The sequence below is a fragment of the Chiloscyllium plagiosum genome, unplaced genomic scaffold (assembly GCF_037043375.1).
Source record: "Chiloscyllium plagiosum isolate Xiang-an unplaced genomic scaffold, Cpla_swu_hap1 HiC_scaffold_7, whole genome shotgun sequence".
Taxonomy (NCBI): Eukaryota; Metazoa; Chordata; class Chondrichthyes; order Orectolobiformes; family Hemiscylliidae; genus Chiloscyllium; species Chiloscyllium plagiosum.
This window is the reverse complement of record NW_028270145.1, coordinates 64,966,115-64,980,733: the sequence shown is the minus strand read 5'-3', so window position 1 is coordinate 64,980,733 and position 14,619 is coordinate 64,966,115. Positions and strand designations below refer to the sequence as shown.

Here is a 14,619-nt window from a genome sequence, read left to right as displayed (position 1 = left end):
TTACTCTGCAGTGGATTGTTTGATGTTTATCTTGGCGACCTTCATGATATTTTCAGTACTTTGAGTGGAAAAGTATTGAATTTGTTGCCTATTCTGATGTGCATAAAATAATTACTCTGCATGCTAAACTGATTGCTGGTGCATGTGTAGACCAGCCCAGTGACAACAGCTGACTGCAACAGGCTTCCAGATTTATCTGTGAATGCACAGCTGATGTCACCATATTCTGTACTCCATGACATCAGCACATGTGCAGGTTGCCCAACCTTTTGTTTTAGAACATAGAACATAGAACAAAGAAAAGTACAGCACAGAACAGGCCATTTGGCCCACGATATTGTGCCGAGATTTATTCCTAATGTAAAATATAGTAACAACCTACGCACCCCTCACTCACTGCTATCCATGTGCATGTCCAGCAGTCGCTTAAATGTCCCCAATGACACTGCTTCCACCATCTCCGCTGGTAATGCATTCCATGCATTCACAACTCTCTGTGTAAAAAAAAAAACCTACTTCTGGCGTCTCCTTTATACCTTCCTCCTAATATCTTCAAACTATGACTTCGCGTACCAGTCAATCCTGTCCTGGGGAAAAGTCTCTGGCTATTGACTCTATCTATTCCTCTCATTATTTTGTACACCTCGATCAGGTCTCCTCTCTTCCTCCTTCTCTCCAGAGAGAAAAGTCCAAGCCTATTCAACCTTTCTTCATAAGGCAAGCCCTCCAATCCAGGCAGCATCCTGGTAAACCTTCTTTGCACCCTCCCCAAAGCCTCTCTATCTTTCCTATTGTAGGGTGACTAGAACTGGACACAGTATTCCAAGTGTGGCCTCACCAGGGAGTTGTAGAGCTGCAGCAAAACCTCATGGCTCTTAAACTCTATTCCCCTGTTAATGAAAGACAAAACACCATATGCTTTCTTAACAACCCTATCCACTTGGGTGGCAACTTTGAGGGATCTATGTACTTGTACACACAGATCCCTCTGTTCTTCCACACTGCCAAGAATCCTGTCCTTAATCCTATATTCAGCATTCGAGTTCGACCTTCCAAAATGCATCACTTCGCATTTATCCAGGTTGAACTCCATCTGCCATTTCTCAGCCCACCTCTGCATCCTGCCTATGTCGTGCTGCAGCCTGCAATAGCTCTCGATACTATCGATGACACCTCCAACCTTTGTGTCATCTGCAAATTTACTAACCCACCCCTCAACCTCCTCATCCAAGTCATTTATAAAAACTACAAAGAGCAGAGGCCCAAGTACAGAGCCCTGCAGGACCCCACTCAACACTGTCCTCCAGGCAGAATATTTTCCATCTACAACCACTCTCTCTGCCTTCTGTCAGCCAGCCAATTCTGAATCCAGATAGGAAGTATGGGATACAGGGATATTTGGCTGACTTTATGAATGAGTCTACCATGGGATTCTCTATCAAATGCCTTGCTGAAATCCATATACACCATATCCACTGCTCAACCGTCATCGACCTGTCTTGACACCTCCTCAAAGAACTCAATAAGATTTGTGAGGCATGACCTGCTCCTCTCAAAGCCATGCTGACTGCCTTTAATCACATTATGCTTTGCCAAATAGTCATAAATCCTATCCCTCAATTTTTTCCAAAACATTGCTGACTACAGACATAAGACTGACTAGTCTATAATTGCCAGCTGTTTCCCTATTACCCTTCTTGAAAAGAGGAACAACATTCACCTCCTTCCAATCCTCCTGTACGACTCCCGTGGAGAGTAAGGAGGCAAATATCTTTACTTTTTAAAAGTGAGCCAATCACTTGTGCCACCTTGGCTATTTTTTGCAATCCATCACAACTTCTTACTGATTCAGTGTTGTGTAGGGAGAGGGAGGCAGTAGCTGCTCAGAAGGAAAGTAAGCTTCAATATGTTCTGCCGTGTGATTGTTTGGTAGTGCCATATTTGTGTCAGTGAGTTGCTGCTGCTTTGTCACTGGGTAGTGACATGAACTGAAGCTCTTTGTTCCTGTCCATAAGCACTAGCTCCACAACATTTATTGGCAGTTCACAAGAAATGCAGTGGAGCATAAAATGCGTTGCAAGTAGAACTGTGTCAGTAGATCAGTGTCACATGAATTTCCTGCTTGATTATACCATGCACTAACTTTTTTTTTTAGGTAGCGCCATGAGATGGCTTGATGAATCTAAAGTAAATTACTCAAACTGGGCTTCTGGGGAATTGCCTGGAGAAACTTCTGATGCCGATACATGTGTCGTTATGGACACAGAGTCAGGGAAGTGGAAAACAATCAATTGTGATGAAAACTTTGGAAGATCAGTGGCATGTGAAACAACAACAAGTGAGTAGAATTCAAGCTAATCTTCGCAAAACACCATGTTTTTGTTTGCCATCATCAAATATATTTAAGGAAAGTTTTATTGAGTTTATCATCTCAGTATTTACTTGCATTCTTGGGAGATGCATTGTCGATTTCTGTTGCAGTTTGTTAAAGTCCGACTCAATTCAATAGATATTGAGATGTTTTATAAAGATTCTCTTGTTACCTTGTATACACTGATTCTGAATCGGATAAGTGATGCAATATTGCTATGAAGATGTGGGTACACTGTAGCTTTTTAAGAGAGTTAAAAGCTAGCAGAACTACCTGACAGCACCAAGTGTTCTGAAAAAGATATAATGTAACATTTGGTCAAACAACTTGATTAGCTGGTTGCCTGGAGACAACAAAACAAATTTGAATTAGGCCAATCAGTTTAAATTCTACCCCAAAAAATACCAAACTCCAATCAAGTTTGAACTTAGTATGTTGACAATCTTAAAGCCAGTGAGACAATCCAATGCTTTGGGGGTATACTAGGGAAAATTGAACAGTTAGGAGGAGAACTGCCAAGCTACCAACATGTATAAAATTGCCTGAAAAACACACAAGAAGATCCAAATAGAAGATTCGACAGCTGGCTGTTTTAGAAATTTGAATTTTTGGTAAATCTTAATTAGGGGGTTTTATCGGACTCGTATTATAGAAGGGGAGGTAAAAGATAGGTTAGAGGAAGGAGTTATAAATAGTTGTTAGTTATTCTTTGTTATACTTTAAGAAATAAAGTAGTTAATTTTTCCTTTAAGTAGTTCTTGGCCTCTCAAATTTTCAGATTATTGCACAGGATAAATCTTTTCTGTGTTACTGGTTTAAATTAAGCAGGAGGGTTTACCCCGTGTCGTAACAATATACTTGGAACTTCAGCTGTTTTACTGGATTAAGCATTATAATAAACTGTGACACTATATTAGTTATTTTCTTAGCATCATACAGCATAGAAACAGACTTTTTGTCCTACCATGCATTGTGACTGTTTGTATTTACAGACTATATGCTATTTGAAATGCAATTTTATATTTTTACCATTTGCTTGAACATGTTTGACTTGCATAATAGGTTTAGGTACAATAAGTACAACTGACCGTCCACATATGTGATCTAAATTTGATTTCAGCAGATGGAATGAAAATCTCTTCTCCTTCATTTTTAAGGCTCCAAAATGAGTTGACCCAATTTCAACAAAGTTTGCAGTGGTCACCAGATACATCTTACTGCACTATTCCCATATTCCTGTCACTTGATTCTATTTCTGTCCAACTATCTGTCAAACTCTGACATGAATGTATTCAACAACTAAACATCATAGCTTGCTGATTTAGAGAATTCCACATGTTCAGAACACCTTTTTAAGTGTCAAACTTCTCCTAATCTCAGCCCTAAGTGGCTGGTTCCTTATTCAGAGTTCTCGACTCCCCAGTTAGGGGAAGCATCCTCCCAGCATCTATCTCACCAAATCCCTTAAGAATTTTATATGTTTCAACTAAATCACCCCTCCATTTTCTCAAATTTTAAGGAATAAAGATTTAGTTTATTCAATGTCTGATCTTAGGCCAATTTCCTCAACTTAGATATTTGTCTACTGAATTTTGAATGCACAACCTCCAAAATTGCACACAGCCTTTCTTGGGTAATGAGATCAAAACTGAGTACAGTGCTCCATATGTAGTCTCATTGACTCCCTATACAAATGCAGCAAGATTTTTTTCTTGCCTCTCTAAACTCCCAATTCCTTTACAGTGAAGTAATCTTAATTGTTTGCTGTATCTGCAAGACACCTTTCTGTAATGTGTGTATCAGGACAGGAAATCCCTCTGACTGCCAATATTTGACAGTTTCTCACTACTTAAAATGTGTTCTGATTTTCCTTTCTTTCCAAAATGGATAACTTCACATTTTCGCTACACAATACTCCATCTGCAATATTCTTCCTCACTTAACCTGGTCTAATTCTTTTTCAGGCTTTTTAATCCTCCTCATAGTTTACTTTCTCACTTAACTTTGTGTTGTTTGGAACTTTTGATATGTTACATTCAATCCGCTCACCTAAGTCATTAATACAGGTTATAAATAACTTAGACTCAAGCCTTGATCCTTGTAGTATTCCACTAATTACAGTATTGCCAACTGAACAAGTGCACTACATGCAGAAGCATCTCCTTATTGGCCCTATTAGCTACATCAAAAGACCCTTTTACCAGTTTTGCCAAACATGATAACACATCTGTCATCATAAATTATAGTATTTCTTGGTGGCCAGCAAATTTATTATCAAGTATCTAGTTACACTGTTAACCACTTGAGTCCTTTGCTACATTTTTGCTTCTTCATGACTTCTGGAATGTTCTTGTATTTTCTACCATGAAGCCAGATGCAGTAAATTCACCAATGTTTCTACCATGTCCATATTCCCCATCATAATTTCTCCAGCCTTTGGTTTTGAAGATCCAGCTTTATGCTCTAACCTCCTTTTTATGATCTGTTTTGTCAGATTTTGTTGCCTTTTGCTGAATTATAAAACCCACCCACTTCTCTGTTTTACCATTCTTTTTGGCAAAATTATAAGCCTCTTCTTTTAATCTAATATCCTTAACTTCAGCTGTTATCAACAGTAATACCACTTTATCTGTTGGGATTTATTCCTTAAGAGAGTGAATAAATATGTTGCAAAATGAGAATTCTTTAAATGCCTAATGGTGTGAACAGTTGGGGAGGGGTGAATCGGTTGGCCTCTTTTTTTTTGTTTCAACCTCCCCGGTTAGCCCAGCAAACGTGTACATTCTTTTTGGTACAGTGCCATAATTAATATGCATTTAACTGTTTTCACAAGAAATAATAATAATAAGACCAGTACAAAGTTTTTTTTTGAGAGAGTAATTTTATTTCCTCAACTGTGAAAAGTAATAAAGATGCAATGTCAAGCATAAAATCTCTGACAATGTAATTTATCCTATTAGGATGGTGTACATAATGAGGGAAGTAGAGGAGGTTTTAATCTAAATGATGAGGACAAAAGCCCAAATTTGAGAACTTATGATGAGTCACATAGAAGGAAAAAAGGCAACGGAGACAGGAATTAATGTTGAAAATGATAAACAGACAATGACAAGAAAGGACAGAGAACGCAGGTCTGAGACAATCAGTGGATAGAATTAGAAATTACAAAAATAAAAATTAAGACACTGCATTTGAATATATATGGCATTTGAAACAAGATAGATGAACTAATAATATAAATTGAGATAAATAAGTACGATCTAGTAGCTCTTACTAAGACATGGCTACAGGATGACCTAGATTAGGACCTGAATATTGAATGGTATGTGACATTTAGGAAGGACATGAAGCAATGGAATGGGTGGAGGAGTGCTTCTGATGCGTGAAGATTAAATATGTACAATAAAGAGGGATGACTTAAATTCAGGAAACCAGGATATAGAAGCAGTCTTGGTAGAGATGAAGATTGATAAAGGGAAGAGTTCATTTGGCGTTGTGTAGAGGTCCCTAACAGTAATTACGTGGTAGGGCAGGATATCAAGAAAAAAATAATGGGAATTTGTCAAAAATGGTACAGCAATCAATCATGGGAGATTTTAACTGACACAAAGACTAGATGGGAAAACGTAGTCTCGATGATGAATTAATTGAATATTTTTGGGACTGTTTCTTAGATCTGCATGCTTTTAGCACCAAACAGAAATATTGAACTAGATCTGATTTTGACCAATGGGATAGGCTTAATTATTGATCTCCGTGAAAGCAGCCCAGGTTAGCAGTGATCATTATGATTGAAATTTACATACAGTTTAAGGGAGAGAAGTGTGGGTCCAAGACTACCATTTTGAATTTAAACAATGGGCAGTTATGACAGCATGAAAGTAGGCTGAGTGAAAGTGAACTAGCAGTTTGGAATAAGAGGTAGGTCAATGGAGATGCAGCAGCAACCATTTAAGGATTTATTTCAGGAAGCACAGAATGGATGATTTTAAGAAATTAAGAGTAACTCTAAGGACTGACCTGTCCTCCATGGTTAACTAAAAAAGTCAAAAATAGTATCATACTCTATGAACAGACACAGAATTGTGCAAAGATAGGTGACAATCGGAGAATCGGGTAGAATATAAACAATTGCAAAAAGTTTTTAAAAGATTAATGAGGAGGAGAAAAATTAGAGTACAAGATGAAGTTAGTCAACAATATAAAATTAGATGGGAAAGGTTCCTTAGATATATATAAAAGAGAGTTAACAAATTACGTGTTGATTCTATATTAAACAAAGTCTGAAGAACTACTAATGGAGGATAAAGAGATGGCATATGAAGTGGAGAATTTTGTGTTCGTCTTCACTAAAAATAATACAAGTAACAACCCAGAATAGGTTTAAATTAAAAATTGTAAGGGAGGAAGAATTCAAGAAAATTACATTACCAAGGAAGTAATACCACTCTCTGGCACCATCTCACCTCCATCAATGCTGCCACCATGAGTCCTTGCTAAACCTCACCAATGCAGCCACCACCGATGCCACTAGGTCCCATAATGGCCTTAAATTGTTAAAACTGCAAATTGACCATTCCTGGCTCATGATGGATTTCATGCTAGGGTCTTAAAAGAAGAAACTAGTGAGATAATGGTTGCATTGGTTTTAATTTTCCAAAAGTCATTAGATTCAGGACAACTTCCTTTACACTGGAATGTAGCTAATGTAACTCTTCCTTCAAAGAGGGGAGAGAGGCAGAAAGCAGGAAACTGCAGGCCAGTTATCAGTCATAGGGAAAATATTAAAGGCTATTATTAAAGATAGAAATACAGGGCATTTGGATAAGCGCAAGGCAGTCAGGTAAAGCCAACATGGTTTTGACATCAGGAAAGCAGATGGAATGCCCTGTTTTATTGTGAGGGCAACCGAGTGCAAGAGTGGAAGGTTATACAGAGCTTGGTGAGTCTACAGCTGGAGTACTTTATACAGTACTGGTCGTCATACTTGTGGAAGGATGTTATTGTGTTGGAAGCAGTTCAGAGATGCTTTACTCGACCAATATTTGAAATATTAGGAAACACTAGATAGTTTTAGACCTCTGAAGTCACCTTTGGGTGGATATAGTGAAACACACACTATCCTGAGGGAACTTGACTGGGTGGATGAAAGGATGCTTCCTTTTGTGGGAGAATCCTGAACTAGGAGTCACAGTTAAAAATAAGCGGGTACCTATTTAAGACATTGATAAGGGATAAAAAGTGAGGGTTGAATGGCTTTTGGAATACTCTTCCTAGAAAGGCAATGGATTCAGAATCTTAAAGTGTTTTTAAGGTAAAGGTAAATTCTTGATTACCAAGGGTATGAAAGATACTTGGAGTGCAAAAATGTTGATTTTTATTAATTTGTTTATTTATTGTCATGTATATTTTGTTACAAAATACAGTGAAAAGTGTTGTATAATGTTGCCACTCCCAGGCACCATCTTAAAACACAAAAATAAACCAAAACATAGGATATAAAGGCAGAAAAATAAAGAAAATGAAGTTCACCTTTACAATCCTTGTTAAATGCTCAGCCATGGGCCTGGAGTGGCCAGCCACAAGTTCTAGCAGCATGGTGAAGGGACAAGAGTCGCCACTCTCTGGCACCATCTCACCTCCATCAATGCTGCCACCATGAGTCCTTGCTAAACCTCACCAATGCAGCCACCACCGATGCCACCAGGTCCCATATTGGCCCGAAATTGATTCTACAGCCAAGAGTCTGCTCTGGGTCTACATCACTGATGCCAATGTCGCTGTACACAAACTCACCACTACCTCTGTGAGTCAGTACTAGGTATAGAGTGGAGGTTAGAATCAGTTCAGCCATTGTGGATCCTTGTTCATATATTCATGCGTGTTCATATGGCGCAAATACCCAGAGACACGTGAACAATCGATGCAGACAGATGCACACAATCTCCGTTTCTCTCACATACCGACTCTTTCACTCACTCACAAAAGAGCAGTGTCCAGCATAGATGAATGTACACTTTAGAATCCTAAAATTGTTCTTGAATTGAAAGGTTTTAACCAGAGACCATGGTTGGTTCATTGGTATCTTTCCAATCAATACGGTCACTGGTTGCTTTCTCCTCTTGATAAACAGAATACTCAGCATATGATCAGTGCTGCATCCTTAGTCCTGTTTGCTTTCTGTGTTTAAAAGCAGCGCCTTGAACTACAAACTTTGTATATCCCATGTCTGTGGGAGGTATGTTTTTAGGATTCCTAATTATAAACGAAGTTTCTTTTCCAACATGAACATTCTCAGGTGTAAATCAAAATCGGAGTCATGCCCTATGGACTTGCTAGCTCACTTGATTACCCTTTGGGAAAATGTACATTTCATCTTGGCTGTATCTTGTTCAATTTACATTGGTTTCATAGAACCAGTCAAATTGTAATCAGGTGATCACTATGGCCATCTTAATTCTGTAATTTTGGCCCCTTTTTAAAAACCATTTGTAAATGGAAAGCTCCATTTTAGAAAGTATTAGACCAGACAATGGAATTCAAAAATCGGTAGTCAATATTTTATATCATTGTGACACTATCCACTGTCATAGTTTAGTCCAGGTCCCTCTTGCGCCTGAGCCAAAGTACCCCTCAACCATATGTAATTAGTTTTCAGACTTAAGATACCAGTTTTAGATTTACTAAATTACTCTCAAATCAGCAAAGTTCTACTGTATAATTAACATTCTTCACCCTGGTTCTAACCATGTCATTGTTTCTAAAGTAGACCATTTATAACTGGCCCCTTCCAATCCCATCTCAAGTTCCCTAGCAATGTGGAAATGTCCTTAACGCTGACACTGAGCAAGCAACACTCCCGTCAGAACTCTTAATCACATCTGCAGAAAATGCTAACTATCCACCTTATTATACTATACCTAAAAACTTATGTCCCCTTCTTAACTATAGCATGATCCCTTAGTCAAGCTTTCGAAAAACTTAAATAATTCTATTTGATGTTATTTGCTATAGTAAACAAAATGCACATTCTTCAAGTCTCTAATCTATAACCATCCTCTCCTCTATATAATTATATTAATACATTAAATTTTGGCTATAGCTTCAATATCTCTCCATCATGGCATCCCTAAAATTGCTCACAGTATTATAGCAATGGCCAAAGCAATGTCTCATACTGCTAAGTTGTATGTTTCATACCTTTTTGTATACCAGTTGTATATTTTCAATTTCTCCATTTCCCATGCTCCCTTCTTGTACATACTCATCTAAATTAACTCAGAATGATCAATGTATGGCCAGTGATAATGGAGGTCTGAATATACTTGTCCATCTTAGTGACTGTAATAAACATAATTATCATTGTATATTTGTCCTTAATTGACATTTATCTTTCTCTGTTATCTTTTGTTGTGGAAACATATAGTCATTATTTTATATTTTGCCTTCACAAGAGCCACATACTCTTCAATGATGTTGTACTTCCAGAAAACTGCATTCAAACTTACTCAAGGTTTAAAGTACCCCAAGTCTGGGATCCACATTAGTATAAAACTTTGGAATGCTGTGCACCTCCAGTGGAAAATTTAGTGAGAATCACATTATTTTAGGTTAACTATTTTGACAATTTAAGATTGCATTTGAAGGTTTTTTTAGTTTTGATGTAACAAGGAAAGAAGTATTTTATTTATAGTTATCTACAGAATTTGCGCTAAGTTATGCAAATTGATTCAAACAAAGAAAATGTTGAGCCATCAGATCAATAAAGGCAACTAAGAAAAGTTTGATTTTGCATCAATGTGCTGCAAATACTGGTTAACTCCGCCACCTCTTCAAAAGGTTTTAGCCTCACAACAAGAAAACGTTAGCTAAATAGACAGGAAGGGGTCAACTAATCTGTCTGGATTGGGTGTTTCTTATGCACAAGATTAATATTCATACCAGAATATTTAATCTTGTCTTCCTTCCTATGCAAAACTGGAATAAAATCCCCATAATTCATTCGGTGACATCAGTGATTAAACGTATGCTCCCGACACAATCATATGTGGAGCAAATTAAATTAACATTAGCAAAAGGCAGGTAAGGTACAAATCATTTAACACAGAGTGTGCTCTGCGCTGCAGTCAAATGGTATGCATTGATCCATGCAGTGCACTTTATGCATCAAAGAAAAGCAAATGTCTCCATTGATTAGAATATGCCAATGTAGACATGCATAAAGGACATAGATGCAGAGCAAAATGCAATAACCCATTGATTGGCTTACTCTGTTTTGTAGCATGTTCACTATTTAAACAGGATAACAATGTATTTTAATTGGGATTTTTCATTTAGCTCTTCACAAATTAATGCATGAATGTATTACACAGACACCTGAACAGATAAGTTTGAGGGCTGGATCTTTGAGTATCAAGGTAGCAAGAGAAAAGGGAGCAAATTTTGGACAGGGTGACTTTGTGTTGTCTATGCTTCAATCTGCATTTCTCTTTCTCCACCTTTATTTCTGTCAGTACTGATGGCAGCTGCACCTTCCCTGTCGACTGCACACAAATGTGGAACATGATGGGTTGCAAGAACTTGTTTCTGGCATGTTTACATCTCATTCATTCTACTATTTGAAGCTCCCATACACCGCCAGGTTGAACTTAATGTAGTTCCTGGGATAGTTGTAGGAAGGCTCTGGAGTAGAAAGGGGACTTAATACTCACCATTCTTCCTCCCTAGTTTGGCAGAAGACTTGCTGCAGCCATCAGTGAGTGACGTAATTGTGTTTGACAGTTGTTTGCCTCTTAAACTCTTTCCTGTTTCTTCAGATGCTTCTGCAGCAATCCCAATTTTACAACACTGGACATTTCCTGGATGATGCTAGTGAGCTCCCTCTTTCTGGCAAGATTCTTACTGGAAACACTTCATGAATGCCAAGTGATTTTGTTGCCAGGATTGGAGGATTTGAGCTATGTGGAAAGGCTGAACAGGTTGGGGCTGTTTTCCCTGGAACATCGGAGGCTGAGGGGTAACCTTATAGAGGTTTATAAAATCATGAGGGGCATGATTAGGATAAATAGGCAAAGTCTTTTCCCTGGGGTGGGGGAGTCCAGAACTAGAGGGCATAGGTTTAGGGTGAGAGAGGAAAGATATAAAACAGATCTAAGGGACAGCTTTTTCACACAGACAGTGGTGCATGTGTGGAATGAGCTGCCAGAGGAAGTAGTGGAGGCTGGTACAATTGCAACATTTAAAAGGCATCTGGATGGGTATATGAATAGGAAGGGTTTGGAGGGATATGGGCCAGGTGTTGGCAGGTGGAACTAGGTTGGGATATCTGGTCAGCATGGACGGGTTGGACCGAAGGATCTGTTTCCATCCTGTACATCTCTATGACTCTGCAACTTTTGACGTGGGAACAAGGGGCAGCTTAAGCCCTGCCTCTTGTAGTGACTGTGATGAGATCAGCCAGCTGGACCTCAGACAGTATGATTTCCCTGAGTGGGGCTGTTACCTGGTCCAATCAGGGAGACCTGGCTGACATATAAAGGTGAATGTCAGGGATATTGAGCCCCAGAAAGCCTGACTTTGTAAGAGGCATACTATCGTCAAAGGTTACGCATTTGTAATTAAAGGGTGATTGGTGATGGGATGCTGACCTCTGAAAAATTATTTCACCTTTTATCCAATAAAACCATAAATTTCCTATATGAAAAGTTTTTAGTTTTTGTCTTAGTTGAATTATTTAATTTTAAACCCCTTTCCTGTTTCTGCTATATTTGATCTTTCAGCCTGATGGACAGTTTTGAGAGATTAGAGAATTCTTACCTAATTTTCTTTCCTAGATTTTGTCTCAGTTTTTTATCTGGTGCCATGTAGAAGTAAGATGTTACTTTCAGGATGGATCCCTCTGCAGGGGCCCAAGTTATTCTGATTCCTGTATGCTGAACAATTTAGTGATCTTAATAATTATGCATTATGTGTATTTCAAAAGCAATGTAAATGACTGACTATGTCCATTAAATTTCAATCTGCATCACACATTCACGGACTTCTCTCCAGTGGAGGTATCATTATTCCATACAGTTTGGCATTTGTCATATTCAAAAATTGTGAGTTCAATGGATTTTTTTCTCATCCATTAAAACCACATGGCATCTGCCTTTGCAGAAACTGTGAAAACCTTTCCTTTTGAAGATTTGCCCTGCCAGAAGGTTTCAGCAATCTCGGAGATATTTGATATTCTCTGTTCAAACAGATCATGTGAAAATACCTTTCAGCTCTGCAATGTGTGAAGTAGTACATTATTGTGATTGTTAAAGAAAAAAAAACTGTTCTGATATTGTGTGACACATCTCCAGGGCAAATGGGATTTCAATTCAGATTATCTGGGCCAGAGATCAGTAATTCTTTTCCAGAAAATGCTCAACTTAGCAGAATGCTAATAAAGATTCCAGGCACTTGTATTTGTAATTCTTATGATCCTGAACACTTCACAGTCAAATATACAAACTTTTCAGTATATTTACAGTTATGATGAAAGGAAATATGGCAATCTATTTTCATAGTCAATGTCCTATCAATGACGGAGATAAACGAGCACATAATTTATGTGGTGGTTGGTGAGCATGAAGTAGGACAATTTATCTGCTCTTCAAACTGTACCATAGAAGATTTTATGAGCAACTAAAGCTTAGCTTCCCAAAGTAGGCTCATGGTCTGAACTACTGGAACTGAGAGCTTGGAGGCAGCTATGGCCACTGTGAAGCTCTAATAAAATTATGACACACACACTCTCTCAGTCCTAACAGAAGGATTGCAGAAATTTTAAATTCTGGAAATGGGATCACTGAGGGAAAATGTTTGGGAAGCACTAACTTAGACAGGAATGTGATTTAACATTTTATCTAAAAGGGAGCATTTCTGAGCAAGTCACTCAAGTTAGCAACCTGGATTATGAGCTCCTATCTAAAGACCATAAGATGTAAGAGCTGAAATTAGGCCACTCAGCCTATCACGTCTGCTCCACCATTCAATCATGACTGATAAGTTTCTCAACCCCATTCTCCCGCTTACTCCCCATAACCCTTGATCCCTTTGATACTCAAACCTATCTATCTCCATCTTGAATATACTCAATGACCTGGCCTCCTCAGTCTTCTGTGGCAATGAATTTCATAGATTCACCACTCTCGGGCTGAAGAGGTTTCTCCTTATCTCCATTCTAAAACGTCTTCCCTTGACTCTGAAGCTGTGTCCTTGGGTCCTAATCTCTCCTACCAATGGAAACATCTTCCCAACATCTACTTTGTTCAGGTCATTCAGTATTCTGTATGTTTCAATTAGATCCCCCTCTTCCTTCTAAACTCCATCGAGTATAGACCCAGAGTCCTCAAACATTCCTCATATGTTGAGCTTTTCATTCCTGGGACCATTCTTTTGAACCTCCTGTGAACACGCTCCAAGGCCAGTACATCCTTCCTGAGATATGGGGCCCAAAACTGCGCACAATACTCCAAATGTTGTCTGATTAGAGCCTTATAGAGGCTCAAAAGGTCATCCCTGTTCTTGTATTCAAGACCCCTCAAAATAAATGCCATCATTGCATTTGCTAACTACTAACTTCCTAACTACTGACTCAACCTGCAAATTTACCTTGGGAGAATCCTGGACTAGAACTCCCAAGTCTCTTTGCATTTCAGACTTCTGAATTTTCTCTCCATTCAGAAAGTAGGCCATTCCTCTTCTTCCTACCAGAGTGCATGACCTCTCGCTTTTCCATGTTGTACTCCATCTCCCCCTCTTTGCCCATTGTCTTAAACTGTACAAATCTTGCTGCAGCCTTCCTGTCTCCTCTATGTTACCTGTCCCTCTATCTATCTTTTTAGCATCTGCAGACTTAACCAGAATAACCTCTGTTCCTTCATCTAGATCGTTAATGTATAACGTGAAAAATTGAGGTCCCAAAACTGAGCCTTATGGAACACCACTTGTCACCGGCTGCCATCCTGAGAAGGACCCTTTTATCCCCATTCTCTGCTTTCTGCGAAACAGCCAATCTTCTATCTATGCTAGCACCTAGTCTCTGACACCATGGGCCCTTATCTTAGTCAGCAGCTTTCTGCGTGGCACCTTGTCAAAGGCCTTCTTGTAGTCCAAGTAGATAACATTCATTAGCTGTCCTTGGTCTAACCTGTTCGTTACTTCCTCAAAGACGTCTAGCAGATTTGTCAGGCATGACTTCCCCTTGACGAAACCAT

At 38.7% G+C, this 14,619-nt stretch overlaps 1 protein-coding gene across 1 annotated transcript in view; it reads left to right on the top strand.

The window, feature by feature from the left end:
- cd302 (CD302 molecule) overlaps positions 1-14,619 on the top strand; it is a 43,418-nt gene that overhangs the window by 16,665 nt on the left and 12,134 nt on the right. Inside the window, exon 4 of the mRNA XM_043693842.2 lies at positions 2,156-2,338. Coding sequence (XP_043549777.2) covers positions 2,156-2,338 — 183 coding nt within the window. The remainder of the gene's footprint in view (positions 1-2,155; positions 2,339-14,619) is intronic.